At 38.2% G+C, this 14159-nt stretch overlaps 2 protein-coding genes and 1 non-coding gene across 9 annotated transcripts; 1 reads left to right on the top strand and 2 right to left on the bottom strand.

The window, feature by feature from the left end:
• Window positions 1–651: 651 nt before the first annotated feature.
• Window positions 652–6454, bottom strand: LOC122279404. 5 transcript variants are annotated; one of them, XR_006229600.1, is made up of 6 exons: window positions 6206–6450; window positions 5280–5861; window positions 3651–3768; window positions 3193–3331; window positions 2830–3050; window positions 652–1667 (listed from the first exon to the last, which is right to left on the bottom strand). XR_006229600.1 is itself a non-coding variant. In XM_043090048.1 (4 exons), exons 1-4 carry the CDS (start codon window positions 6208–6210, stop codon window positions 1283–1285), a joined length of 372 nt encoding a protein of 123 aa, XP_042945982.1. In that variant the 5' UTR covers window positions 6211–6454; the 3' UTR covers window positions 652–1282. The 5 variants fall into 5 exon arrangements, 2 of the variants coding, with proteins under 2 accessions (XP_042945982.1, XP_042945983.1); XR_006229601.1 differs by having other exon boundaries at window positions 5280–5846; XM_043090048.1 differs by lacking the exons at window positions 2830–3050; window positions 3193–3331; window positions 5280–5861 and having other exon boundaries at window positions 652–1332; window positions 1469–1667; window positions 6206–6454.
• A 3705-nt stretch (window positions 6455–10159) lies between these two features.
• Window positions 10160–13506, bottom strand: LOC122279403 (splicing factor U2af small subunit B-like). Of its 3 annotated transcripts, none has more exons than XM_043090046.1 (5): window positions 13035–13506; window positions 12850–12931; window positions 11846–11972; window positions 11253–11724; window positions 10160–10526 (listed from the first exon to the last, which is right to left on the bottom strand). In XM_043090046.1, the coding sequence occupies exons 1-4, from the start codon at window positions 13362–13364 to the stop codon at window positions 11271–11273; spliced, it is 993 nt and encodes a 330-aa protein (XP_042945980.1). In that variant the 5' UTR covers window positions 13365–13506; the 3' UTR covers window positions 10160–10526; window positions 11253–11270. The 3 variants fall into 3 exon arrangements, with proteins under 3 accessions (XP_042945980.1, XP_042945979.1, XP_042945981.1); XM_043090045.1 differs by having other exon boundaries at window positions 10160–10457; window positions 13035–13505; XM_043090047.1 differs by lacking the exon at window positions 10160–10526 and adding an exon at window positions 10708–11131.
• A 102-nt stretch (window positions 13507–13608) lies between these two features.
• Window positions 13609–13691, top strand: TRNAL-UAA. Its single transcript has one exon. It is a non-coding gene; the product is annotated as a tRNA-Leu (tRNA).
• Window positions 13692–14159: the final 468 nt, after the last annotated feature.

The following is a 14159-nucleotide window of genomic DNA, read 5'->3' as shown; positions in this document are numbered from 1 at the left end:
GCTCAGACCAAACATACGGTATTAATCCACGTTCCCAACCATAAACCTTATTATTTTAAAACCTCCCCTGGATTTGATTGGAGCAAGAAAAACCATTATTGAGGAGGCCCATAGATTCTGAGCTCTGATAGAGAATAGTCTCTCTGTACCATAGTCCCCAAGTGGGATTAGATCCAAGTTTTGCCAGCTAGCTTAGCTTGGTTCATGTTTGCTTTGTCAGGACGGAATTAGCATGAAACTTAATTGAATCAGCGGCACGCATGGCCGTCTGGGGATTCATGACCATGAGCCATGGCTGAATGTTTATATCGTGTTTATAAACTATTTTTAGTGAAAAAAATTGCAAGATACTCTCTTAACACATTATCCGGATCATAAATGGCTTGCATATGTTTTTACGCGTCCAAAGAGACTTGTGGGATTTTGAATGTGAAAGCTTGTAGTAAAGTCTTCTCATCTACACCTCCACGGAAGAGGGGTTTGAAGAAGGAAAAGAAGTTCCACTCCTTTTATAACCTACACATTCATTAATACCTTGATCTAATTTAGTCAAATGTGTCGTATATAATAAACTCACAAGAACCATTCTCATTTAGTAGTCCCACTTTCAAAGGCCGGAAAAAGAAAACGAGGAAAACTAAAAAGTACGGATAAAAACAACATAAAAATATGCACCCGGCAATATTTGATAGATCAAAAATTCCAAGTGCTAGTAGAAGTAATTGGTAATATTCTCCATGGAACAAGTCTACAGTATTCTGCCTAGACTTGTTCATCCCTCATTTCTCTCCAAATTAACAGAATAAGAAGATAGACGGGATAAAAGTATGGAATTGGGGAGCTGCAAAGTGACAGATATCTCAAAATGCAAATATATTCCAAGGAAAGACATTGTGTAAAGGAATCATGAAATACCTTTTCCAACAGGGTAAATTGAAGGAAGAGCAAGCAGCACATCCCCTAGGAAATTACAGTGCCTTGCAACTCCCCTTCAACAGAACAATCACAATGTCGGGAAGTTTTAAGACATAAAGCATCAGGATTAATCTCCATAACGCCATTAAGGAGATGGAGATTTCTACACTAATGTACTAAACATGAACATATCAGTATGACACACGAATTCAATCTGTCCCCTTTAAGGGAAGATACTATACTCTAGTATTAAATGTGATGTGATGCGATGCGATATACTCTTTCTATTTACCTCCTCTCCTGTCCCTTGAGGGGTGGAACAATGAAAAAAATCTCTAAGCTTTAGGGATAGTCCACTATATCCTAGCTAGAAACAATGCCACACGTAAGAGACAATGCTGACTCCAATAATGGGTCCTGCACCAGCGATGATAGATAGTAGTTTCTCCTTGATTTTTATTGATAATAATTGAAATCAATGGTGTAAAAAAGTTGGTGATGAGGAGAAAAGAACAATACCACGGTAAGCAATTTAATCATACAGCAGTCTTACCAGAAACTGGAAGCAAGGAATTTCCCCCCAATGACCTTTGGAGACTTGCCTCATATAAGTGCTTTGGAATTCTTCTTAAATACATGTTTTTGCTTGTTAGCTCATCTAAATGCCATGTACCTGCCCGGTTATAAGGAGTGCAATTGGCTATTACAGCAGCTGTCATAAACTCAGGCTTGTTAATCATAAGCAACCAACCCTGTCACAGAATCAAATGAATAATGTTTAAATGATCTTCGTAATTAGATGTGCATCTGATGATAATGTGAATATTTGCAAAAGTGGTTGTGTGGTTGAAGCATGCATAGAAGTACACTAAAGTTTAGGCTTCAAGGCGACTTGACATTTACGATTGGTGATCATGCAAAAAGATGAAGAAAAATGCTATAAAGAGAATGAAAAGACATGGGTTATCAGGAGCAATAATAATAATCAAGCAAGACAAAATTCCAACCATCAACAAAGTGCCCATTTATAAAAGCATTAGACGCATTCAATTTTGTACGGTATGAATGGATTACGATTTTGTTTTGGTTCAATGGGCAAAATGTAAGACTGTTCTGCTTTTTTTCTGGGGACCTGGGAATAAAAGCAACATTCTTGAATATCTTTTCAACAATTAAGCAGTTTGAATATCTTTTCCTTCGTTACAGTAACATCAAAACTTCTATCTCCACTTCCCATTCATTATTTTTTAGTTTCTTTTCCTAAGTTGCCATGTAGAATTAATCTGACTAGGCTGTATGTACCACGTAGTTTTTAACAACAATCATTTGATCTGAATTCAAAATTGCTAGTTTAACCAATAGCACTAGTACTATCTGCTGCGTATCTGCTTGTACAGAGAAACAGAAACAATCTTCCATATTATCTTAGCTTTAGCTCATGGTCACATGCCTTGATGCTAAAAGTTAAAAGGATCCACACTAGATCTTCAAGTACCAAAGTGAGGCCCAACCTTTCAGCAGTTATGTCCCATCCATAACTTCACTCCAAAATCATGGAACTCAGTTTGTAAACCCAAGTCAGTAGGAGGTCTAGGCATTAGATTAGTAGAAAATTTCAACAAAGCTCTACTGAGCAAACTAGGATGGCATCTCATTAGTGGGGAAAACAGCATCTGGAAAAAGGCTTTGTCACAAAAATATCTGAACAATTCCTCTTGGCAAACAGCCACAGCAAAACCTTCTGAATCCAGACTCTGGAAAGGCCTGATCAAACAAAAAGATTTCAAAATCTCTAGTATCTGTTTTTAGATTAACAACAGGGTTGACCCTGGATCCCCACACTAAACTCATCAACTCCTGCACCACAGTCCCTCACACAATACAAGACTCTCAGTTGAGAGCTTTAGAACTAACCTTGGAGAAACTTAGGAGATGGAACACCCGCCTCCTTCAGGCATTGTTCTCACAAGAACCAGTAGCAGAAATCCAAAAAATCCATCTCACTCGATATCATTTCCATAATCAACCAGACATCCCTGAATGGATTCATCACTTTCCAGGTAAATTCTCTGTTAAGTCAGTCTATGCTGCAATCACTGTCCAATCAATTGACCAAAATGCAGCCCAGCTCTCTCCTGTTCGGAAAAAACTCTAGTCTTTAAAAATGCAAGATCACTTAAAACTACTCCTCTGGAAAATCTTAAATGATATCTTGCCTACTAAGTCATTACTTAATAACTGTATTTCACTCTCAGAAGACCAAAAACTTTGTCCCACCTGTCAGTTGGAAGTAGAAACCACAGATCATCTTTTCCTGAATTGTCCCTTCTCAAGAATTCTGTGGAGGCAATCTCCATGGCCTCTGGGCATCACCTCATTCTTGCAACTTGGCATCAATAACTGGATAAACCTGGTTCTGAAACCCACAAGCAAGCTTATGTGCAGTTTTGGATAGTGAGATGAGATGAGATGGTTTTAGATGAAAGTTGAAAGTTAAATAAAATATTGTTAGAATATTAATTTTTAATATTATTATTGTTTTGGTATTTGAAAACGTTGAATTGTTTATTATATTTTTTGTGAAAATTTGGGATAGTTGTAATGATGAGATGAGATAAAACACTTTCACTATCCAAATGGGTCCTAATCTCTTGGCCAGTGAATCTCATCATTTACAGATTTTTGCAACTTTAGCAATGGACAATATATAGTTCACTAGGAATCAGATAACTCACAATATCAAGAGCCCAACCATAAAGCAGTTTTGTCAAAAAGGCCATATATATATCTATAAAGGGCATTGCAAAGCCTGGACATGGAAATTTGCAAAAATCACTCCCAAATGGATTCCACCTGCATCAGAAGACACATTTTCTATCACATTTGATGTTGCAGTTAGAAAGGAAGGCAACACATCAGCAGCAGTTTGCAAATCTCATAGTGGATCCATACAATTTGTGATAACCAGATTCATGAGGAGCACTAATCGCAACCAAGGAAAGATAATGGTGGCTTACATAGGAGTGCAAGAAGCACATTCATAGCTGATAAAAAAAAAATCATTCTTGAAGGGAACTCCTCAAATGCCATCTCAAGTATAAACCAACCTCACAAAGCAAACAATTGGGAAACAGAAGGCATAGCAAGAGACACAAGGTTCCTATTAATAGATTTTGAAGCATGGAAAGCAATCAAGATACATCGATCTCAAAATCGATGTGCACATTCCATTGCGTAATGGGCATATTCCAATAACAAGTTTGGAAAAATCCCTCTTATAAAAATTCCATCATGTTTATTAGATTTTCACAGTGGGAAAGATCCCCCCCCCCCCCCCCCTCCCCTTTTTCAATTAGCTGATCTGTATGATAAGTCTTTAAAAAAAAGTCCCATCTATAAAAATAAAATAAAATAATGTATAAGAAGGTTAGATACATGAAGTAAATGATATGCGAATACCAAATCAATATCTTCATAGGTTTTTGTCAGATTTCTAAGAGATAAATTAGGAAGTCCTATTTTAGATAAAATTTGAATTACTATTTCAGATTTTAAGATATTTCTGTTTCCTGTTTTCTAGCCTAGATATTTGCTAATTTGATTTGCTGATTTTATGGCCTTCCTGATTTGGTGGCCTTCCTCTTCTATTTATCTTGTAATCATTTCTCTTGGAGATTAATAAGAATGATAATTCTTCTCTAAAAAAGTACATGGTATCAGAGCTTCATGCTCTCTTTTTTCTTCTTTCTTCTGATGATGTTGTATAAGTCGGCGATGATCGGCGCCCAAAGAAATCCTACCGTCTCTTCTGACTCGTCTGGTACTTCAGAAAACATTCTACCCAATCCCAATCCCACACTTGTATCTACTGATTCCTATTCCCAGAATTCAGCCCTTTATCTTACGGCTACAAAACTCAATGGGCACAACTATCTCAAGTGGGCTCAATCCTTAAAAATTGGCAATCAATGGCAGAGGAAAATTTGGGCATTTGACTGGCAAAATATCGAAACCTGCTACTGGTGACCCTAATAAAAAAAGATGGCAGTCCGAAAATTCTCTTGTTATTGCTTGGCTCATCAATTCCATGGAACCTGCCATTGGAAAACCTCACCTATTTCTTCCCACTGCTCAAGCTGTCTGGGAGGCCGTTTGAGATCTTTATTCGAACTTGGAGAATTCTTCTCAAATATTTGAGTTGAAAACTCAACTCTGGAAATCCAAGCAAAATGATCGCGGTGTTACTACTTATTATAACGAATTGGTAATGTTATGGCAGTAACTTGATCAGTGTTATGATGATGTTTGGGAAAATTTGAATGACTGTGCTCATCACAAGAAGAGAGAGGAAAATGATGGTTTACATGTTTTTAGCCGGACTTAATCGAAGTTTGGATGAGGTTCACGGCCACATTCTCCGCAGGCAACCATTGCCCTCTATTCGGGAAGTTTTTTCTGAAGTTAGACATCAGGAGTCAAGGAGAACAATCATGCTGCGCAATACCGAAACTGCTTTAATCCTGGAACCTGAGAATTCTGCTCATGTCAAGAAGTGTTGATTCTGAAAATGACAGGCGTAATAAACCATGGTGCGAGCACTGCAAAAAACCGTGGCATAAGAAGGAGACGTGTTGGAAACTTCATGGTAAACCAGTAAATTGGAAGCCAAAATCCAAACGTGATGGTTGCGCCTACCAAACCACTGCTGAAGAGCTTCAGTAGCTTTCTACCAACTTGGATGCATTACCTTTTACCAAGGAGCAATTAGAGCAACTGTACAAATTGTTTCAATCTCCAAAACTGTCCTTAACTCTGTCTTGTTCTTTGGTACAGAAAAGTTGGTAGAGGATCATTGATCCACCCATGGTAGCATCATGAATGCTTCTTGCTAGAATTGATAGGTTGATAAGTAGCCAGCCATCATTCAAGCTCTAACAAAGAAAAATCTACAGGAGAATCAGATTGTGTGAAAACAATAACAAAAACAAAAAAGACTGTACATTATAACAATGTTGATTAAAATAATGTCATGAAATCCTTCAGTACTCATATAATGTTATGGTCACCAGTGATCATAATAACAGAAATTAAGCCATTGTACTCATGATGTTGAACAAGGGGCTTGAGTCGAAATGTTATTATTAACTGATTACGAATAATGAACTCACATACTGGCAAGAAATTAAAAAAGGCCCAATTCTCAAGTGCACAGGCAAGAAAGAGAGCGCCATCATACGTGGAGAATAAAAAGTCATTACAAAAGTCAAATTCATATGTATACAGTAAAAACCTCATTTGTTGACCATTGAAGAATATCCCCAGAAAAATGATAACCAAATCACGTACTTGAGGTCAATGCCCATAAACCAGGGATTCAACTGAATTCAAAACCACCTATTCAATGACATAAAGGATAGCAATATAAGATAATTACTCAAAACGTTTCTCCAAGGAATGAAGCAAACAACATGGACTCTTAACCCTTCATCATTAAAAAATGGTAATTCTGTTTTTTTTTTTTTTTTTTTTTTTGGGGGGGGGGGGGGGGGGGGGGGTTGGTGTCTCAATGGTTGCTGAGATGATGCAATTAAGATAAAATTATGTACTCATCTATATATTAAGCCATCCAAGAGGCCGGTGGAAGATCACTTGTGTATTCATTAGCTTAATATAATTGAAAATTTATGTAATAATCAACCCTATGGAAATGGGTAAACCGACCCTACCCCTCAATCTCACATGTACAATATTTCTTTTTCTGAATGTAATTAACTTTCATTTACTATAGCTAAAGCAGGATTCAAAAATTCAAATTTGGATGAAAGCACAGGATGTTATTCTTCTTGGGCGCTGCAACCAGAGAGTTAATAGATTTTTAACCATTACATCTGAGGAGAGGATAAGAGCGTACTTTGTAAGTTTAGCATGCCTTCATAAAGTTAATTGTTCCAATTTTTCCTAACACAAAGCTTTTGTTACTGAGGAAAAATTGCTGGTAACTTTTACTCACTGCATGTAAGAGAGCTACGACGATGGGCCAGAAAATACTTATGGGCATTACCAACCCAGAGTCTATTACCTTATTATATACAGCTCCTCAGACCTACATTGATTTATCTACAAAAAAGATAAGTGGTTTCAAAAGTACGATAAGGTTTCAGGGAAAGAACCCAGACTGCTTGACTCGCAACCAGCAGCATAGAGCACAAAGGTCACCTAACATCAAAAAATAAAAATAAAAAAACAAAGTATGTAAATGCATGAACAGATGAGATAAAACAAAAAATAAAAAGCTCAATGTTAAAAGATTAGGAGCAAAAATAATTTAAATGGCTAGAGATGAGGAGCAAGAGTTTTCGGTACTTTTTCATCAATGTAATCAAATAATAATCATCATGAATGGCAATGACAATAAAGGGATGGTTTCTTTACCTGGACAGCTGCACATGGGAAGATTTTAACGGTTGATAATCTTAGAAAGCGAGGTATGATTGTCATGGAGTGGTGCTACATGTGTAAAAAGAGTGGGGAATCGATAGATCATTTGCTTTTACATTGTGAGGTGGCTGGGGAGCTATGGGCTGGTATCCTTAGTAGGGCCGGGCTGAGTTGGGTTATGCCTAAGAGTGTGGCGGATCTACTTGCATGCTGGAATAGGCCTCACGATAGCATTCAACTGGCAGCAGTGTGGAGGATGATACCGTTGTGTTTAATGTGGTGTCTATGGTCGGAAATGAATGATATGTGTTTTAACAAGAAGGAGCGTGTAGTGGGGGATATCTGGAATTTTTTTGTATTCTCTCTTTTCCAATGGTTTTCTGCTATTGTTTTGAAGGGAGGGAATGTTAATGAGTTTTTATCTTCTTTCAAGCTTACTAGAATGTAATTAGGTGTCTCACTTTGTATACTTCCTGTGTACTTGGGCATTACCTAGTTTCTTTCTATTCAATAAAGATTATTACTTATCAAAACAATAAAGGGATGGACTTCCATTGACTGAATGAGATAAAGACCAAACCCCTCTCCCAACCCCCCACCGCACCCCAAGGGACCCCAATTCTTCAAAAAATCATCTGGTCATCTGATGAGTTTCTGAATTACTGTGTATGACGACCACAACAGAACTTATGAGTGCTGGTAACCTTCAATGAGTAAAACTATATTTGTCATTATCTGCTATTTTTTCAATCAACATGTAGATTCAAGGGGCAAAGGGTTTTCCCCCCATTGGTGTCTCTTGATATCAAAATAACAGGTATATCTTTGACCTGGTGAGGTAAATATAACTAAAGCAATAGTCTGTACGGATTTGAGGATCCCATGGCCATATAGATGAACTATGAAGACTCTTCCATGTGTGAACAAATAGACATTAGAAGATCGAAGAAGTACTATTCAACAACTGTAATATAAGTTTATCACAGCTGAACACTCTGAGCTGCAATGAGTGTTTCAAAAAAATTCAGCCTCTGAATAGGAAAAAATAATAATTCTCAATTTTAACTTGCAAAGAAACTGAGCACAAAAGTTGCAGATAGCAGCTCATGCCCTCTGCATGATATCACCGGCAAACATTGTTATCATGTTTATATCCACATGCACAGTAAGTTAAAAAGTGTAATCTCAATTTATGTTTAACTTTGGGAAGAAGAAAACCAAACAAAAAAAATTCCTGCAAAGCATTCAAAACTGGACGCTATGACGCATTAGTAGTGGTTTCTTATGAATTGGTCCTAGTATATCCGAGCAACCAAGATATCCATAGAAGTTTATGGCAAACAAAATGTAGACGACTGCTTGACAACCTAATTGTTATTTGGAAGTGGGATACGCCTAATATGCATATAATGCACTACTGGATTTTTCAGCAGGGTTTTGGGCATCTACAATTCACAAATCAGAACAGGACCACATCAGTGGAGAGCATTTTCTTTTCTTTTCTTTTCTTTTTATGCAATAATTTAATTTGATTTAGAACTCTACAGTTATTTCTGGTACAAAACCACATATTCTCTTCCCGTCATGGGAAGCTAGAGCTTAGTCAAATGCTTCTAGTCCTAAGACAGATGTGAAGAAATTGGAAGTGATACTTGGTGAAAAAAAAAAACGAATAACCAATTGAAAGCGATGAACACATACAGTGGGTGACATGTAATTCTTTTTTGCACCAATTGCAAGAAGTCCAACCAGCTCAATAAGCAAAAGCAAACCTTGATCGGGGACGAAAAGGATAGCAAAAAGACTCATAAACAGGCACGCTGAACCTCAGAATCTTGACACAAGAAAAATTAGATACACCGATGGAAACGCATATGTATGTAAGCACAGACCATTGCAACAATAGTGATCACGGGCGCCGTTCTGTAAAATCACACCGGGAACAGCTTTTCTAGGTAGTAGTTACTACAGATCCAAAGATGGCCAAGTACGTAAAGAATGAAGCTATAGCGACCTGAAGCCCCAAGCGTATAAGAAAACGATTAGATAATCAATGGATTAGATATGGTATGTTACGAACTTGTGGCGGTTGATTCAAAGTAAGGGTTACTCACTGAGGTGACGAGGTCCATGAGGGAATTAGAGCGTGGGGAAGAAAATCCAGATCCATGTTCTGTGTTTGTTGATTTTCTTCAAAGGGAATAGCACTGAAACACCACCACTTTGCGCCTACTTGATGCCGAGTGCTATGAGGCAGACTGTGAGCTTTGGTATACTTCAAAATTCAAATGGCTGTTTGGTTTTCTGGAGCTGCGTGGTAGACTGAAGAGCAGCAGTGACCTGGTATTCCTTTAGCGCCTCTCGGTCGGGTCATTCTTAAATTGTATCATTACTTGTTGCCAAAAGAGTTATTCTATTGATAATATATATAACTCACTATCTATAATTTAATTTATAAAATTCAAATTATATAATATAAATACTTTATTATATTCTCTGCACACCGGCAAGCTGAAAGTATATGCAGTAGAATAAGGTGATTGATTATTGATTCCTCATCGCTAGAACTTACGAGCGGGGAAGGCTGTATTTCCGTTCATGACTTCCGAATTCACCGATGGCTAGTTGTAAAAAAGATATGTAGATGTATCATTAATCATCCACATAAGAGCTTTCTGTCTATCTTTCAGATTTCAAGCCATCTACTACCACCAAACGGTGGCTCTGTTTGGGAGCTTTGGTTATCCCCAGCCATACATCATCCTCTAAAGCAATATATAATTAATAATACTGGACGTAAAGATAATTTAACAAAGAAAATCTCCCTGACAAAACAATACTTCTTAGTTCTTGTCAACAACAGAATATCACTGGAAGAGATACACGATATATAGTCAGAAAACTAATCATTATGCCAAATGACCTCCCATTAAATTTAAACCATTGCTGTTTCCAAGTCCTACATAACTTAAAAGTCTGTTCTCCAAAAGATAGAAATCTTGACAAAACATGCCTTCTCTCGTAAGAAGCTCCAAGAGAGTCAGCAATGCTTCCACATCACATACTTTACGTCCTGCAAACATCCTCCCGAGACAATAGCCAACCTGTATACAAATATCATGGTAAGCCTGAGAAAACTGAGGCACGGTCCTGGGAAGCAGGAACACCTGAACCTGCAAAACTCGTAAAGTGGTAAGATTGCAAATTTTCATAGGAGTACATTTGGGTGGACAAAAATTCAAAACCTTATAAATGTCTGTTTGAAGAGTTTCACACTGAAATAAAAAAAGAATCCTTATAAAATTTTCCCGCATGTAACGGCTTAACACCAGGAAAAAATAACAATAATTCTTTGAAAAGTGCTTTCCATTTTGCTCCAGGAACTATATCCTTTTTTTTTAACAGAGGCCATCTTGAAGAGAACCTACTTAGCAACATATGTATTCCCTTTAGCATTTAAAAAAAAAAAAAAAACACTGGTGGGAAGCTAATGAATTCAAGGGGTAAAAAGATTTGGAAGCTAGAGGGGAAATCACTTTGTAATCACATAAAACATGCATAAAAGTAGCATTCAACTGAAGAAACCGAATGCAATTACCTGATTAAGATTGGAAGTGAAATTTAAAGCATAACAAACGCATTGCAGCACCAAAATCATAATTCTATATTTTATCACCTATTTGATTCTTTTTGGTTTTTTGTATAGAAGGGGGAGAAAAACTTTAAAAGAAACAGAATTCTACTTTCAATAACACATGACAGAGAACCTGTACTCCGCCTGCACAGTGGAAATGGGTAGTAAGCTACATTTTCTAAATAGGCTGTATAAGATAAAACAATATTCTATGTCCAAGAAACAAAAATTCTGATCAATCTTTAAAAAGAGAACTGGAACAAACCAGAAACGCCCAATTTGGCTAATAATCGTATTGGCCACGCTGCTGCTGCTCAGGGTCATTATACTCATCACTGTTCTGTGCAAAGCCATTCCTGTCATCGTCAATTCTTCCTTCATTGTTCTTCGGACCAGAGTCCACCTGTTCCCTTTCCCTATTCCACTGCTCAATCTTAGCTCTTCTTTCAGCACTACTTTCCCTGACCGGACTCCTATTCCTCCTTCCCCCAGGGCTTCCACTCCGTTCCCCTCTACGTCCAGGACTGCGGCTTCTAGGCCTCCTGCCCCCCCTATCATGGTAGCGGAAATCTCTGTCTTCGTCTCTTCTACCATAACCACGACCGCCACCTCTACCAAAACCACGACCGCCACGAGGATGTTCCTCATAACCACGGTACCTAGCAGGACTGCGACTCCTGCTTCGACTGCGGCTACGCCGTCGTCTGTTTCTCCCAAACAATTTCCTCCTCAGATCCCTAAAATTTACATTTAAAAAAATAAAAAAATAAATAAAAAAACATAAGCAACCAAATCAACAAGAAATAATTTCTAGGTATAGAGACCAACATACTTCTTTTTATAACAAAAAAAACTCACTTGCTAATTTTCTTCAGATGCATGAAGTTGCAGTAGCCCCCACGATTGCAAACATTTTCCTCGTACTGTCTACATGTAGCTTCACGAAAATCTGTGACCGGAGAGAAGTCCACAATAATGGGGCGCCCTAGTACATTGGATAGTAACAAAACTGTCAAAATACTATTTTTACGAAATTAAAATAACAGAATATTTCTACTTATAATAGTACTAGTATTATTATGACAGTAAAACCAAGTAAAGAGCGGGAAATAGTTAAGGAACAGTGGTGAAGATCCCATGAGACAACTCAATCTTCCAGTAAGTGAACCAGAACAAGTGCTGAAAAGGCATTCTATAGATTACATAACTGAAAGATTTTGAGGGCAGGAAAAAACTTCTGTAGATCACGTAATTTGAGGACTTGGGAATTGGCCTAGATCCACCACCGACATTCTGTAGGCCATCAAAAGCCACGGCCAATCAAGAAAATTAAGCCACTTAATTTTTATAAGCGATTACTCATATCTATATATCAGAAGTATGCATTTCCAGCTTCCTTTTTCTTTTCTTTTCTTTTTCAACCCTCTGATTCCCCTGTGGTGTGTTCTCGCGTTCAATCATTTTAGAGCCAAACTATAACTTACAGTTGCAGCCAAACTTCTTAGCATGGAATTCCTCCCATGTAGTTGAGGAATTTCAGATATCAAAAGTTTTAAAAACTAACAAAAAGTACTTACAAAAAAACTGACAAAAAGTAGACACAACGAGCGTTTTAATAATTAGATCTCTAATTAATTATCGTCCACAGGAACAAATAACAATGTCCAAAAAGAAAATTTTGAAGGACGAAAAGAATTTCCAAAACCAGTCCACCAGTCATGAATCGTGAACGAGGTGAGGTAATTCGAGCATCAATTAGTTAATACATCATCCATGTTACACGCTACTGAGTAATCTATCATCCGTGTCTGCGTACACTAAACAGAAAAGGAAAAGGAAAACCCTAGGGCATAAATAAAAACCTGAGTAAAACCTTCCGGTCAAATTCCGAAGTGCGTTGGCGGCGTCTTCTTCCTCTCTAAACTGAACGTACACATTGCCCACCTGCCCACAAACACACGTTTTTTAATTAAAATTAATTTATTTTATTTTCCAAAAGATAGACAGACAGACAGACAGATACAGAGGGGGAGAGACAGAGAGAGACCATGTGATCGGCCAAATTGTCGCAGATGTTCAAGCTCTCGATGTGGCCGTACTTGGAGAGCTCGTCAAACAGGTCCTGGTAAAAATCATCGAAGTGCTCTTGGATGTGAGCGGGGTCGAGGTTGGGGTTGGGCTGAGCCTGTGGGGCAGGGTTGGTGAGCATGTCGGGGCGCTGGTACATGTTGGAGAGGCAGAGGGTAGGGCTGATGGTTGGCTTGGTGTGGAGCCTGGAGCACCGGTCGCCGTGCCTGCAAGCCCCGATCTTGAAGTAGAAGGGGCAATTCACCCTGTCCTTCTCAGTCCCGAATATCGAAGCCAAGTGTTCCGCCATCCTCCCTGCTCTGATTGATTTTCTTCCGACTTGAAACAAAGAAATACCAAAACCAAAAGAACTCTTCAATTCTGCTTTCGTCTCTCTCTAATAGTCTCTCCCCGTTTCCCTCAACGAGTCAATTCTAGTCGATCGATCGATCTAGGGTTTTATATAATTAACCAACGCTCAAGCCTTTTAGGAAAAAACACTGTACTTACTATTTTAACGTTTAATTATAAAATGGGCAAGAATGACAACAACCGCAGGTTTGCCCGAGAGGTTAAGGGGGCAGACTTAAGATCTGCTGCACATAAGTGCGCGTGGGTTCGAACCCCACAGCCTGCAATTAACTAATTAGAAAAGATTCTATACTTCTCTTTTTCTCCTCCGAATAGAGTTTTTCTTAATTGTTACGATTTTTTATGTATTGTACATGGTTTACTTGAATGAATGACAACTTTGACATTACTCACGTAAAACAACAGAACAGATCGTGAAAGCTTCAGCTAATTTTCCACTCCCCCCCCCCCCCTTTGCAGCTTAATTGGTCTTAGTCAAATGGTGTACCTTTGTACTCTAACCCAACCTCTACATGGATCAAAGCAACAAAAATTGCCCTTCCAAGTGTTAGGAGGTGACAATGGCGCATCAACAAGTTAGCTGATACGAGGGTAGAAATATTGGTAGTCATGGTAAAGGTGGATGGGTTCGGATGCACACCCCTACTCGAGATAATGTATAATTCAACTCAATGAGCCTGTTAATTGTCACTTATAATCAATAGTGCCGTGTTAAGTGTTATTGCAATCAGAC

Source organism: Carya illinoinensis, chromosome 10 (assembly GCF_018687715.1).
Source record: "Carya illinoinensis cultivar Pawnee chromosome 10, C.illinoinensisPawnee_v1, whole genome shotgun sequence".
In the NCBI taxonomy this organism is placed as follows: domain Eukaryota; kingdom Viridiplantae; phylum Streptophyta; class Magnoliopsida; order Fagales; family Juglandaceae; genus Carya; species Carya illinoinensis.
This window is presented reverse-complemented; position numbering and strand designations above follow the sequence as displayed.

What these genes read in the sequence shown, in the direction of transcription:
- LOC122279404 (XM_043090048.1), bottom strand. An exon ending in ATGGTTGGGCTCTTGATATT is followed by an intron (nt 1,668 to 3,650) that starts GTGAGTTATCTG and finishes ATTCTGTGACAG; the next exon opens with GGTTGGTTGCTTATGATTAA. An exon ending in TTCCTTGCTTCCAGTTTCTG is followed by an intron (nt 1,333 to 1,468) that starts GTAAGACTGCTG and finishes TCGCTGGTGCAG; the next exon opens with GACCCATTATTGGAGTCAGC.
- LOC122279403 (XM_043090046.1), bottom strand. Translation starts at nt 13,364, where the DNA reads ATGGCGGAACACTTGGCTTCGATATTCGGGACTGAGAAGGACAGGGTG. An exon ending in GACCGGAAGGTTTTACTCAG is followed by an intron (nt 11,973 to 12,849) that starts GTTTTTATTTAT and finishes CCAATGTACTAG; the next exon opens with GGCGCCCCATTATTGTGGAC. An exon ending in CATCTGAAGAAAATTAGCAA is followed by an intron (nt 11,725 to 11,845) that starts GTGAGTTTTTTT and finishes TGTAAATTTTAG; the next exon opens with GGATCTGAGGAGGAAATTGT.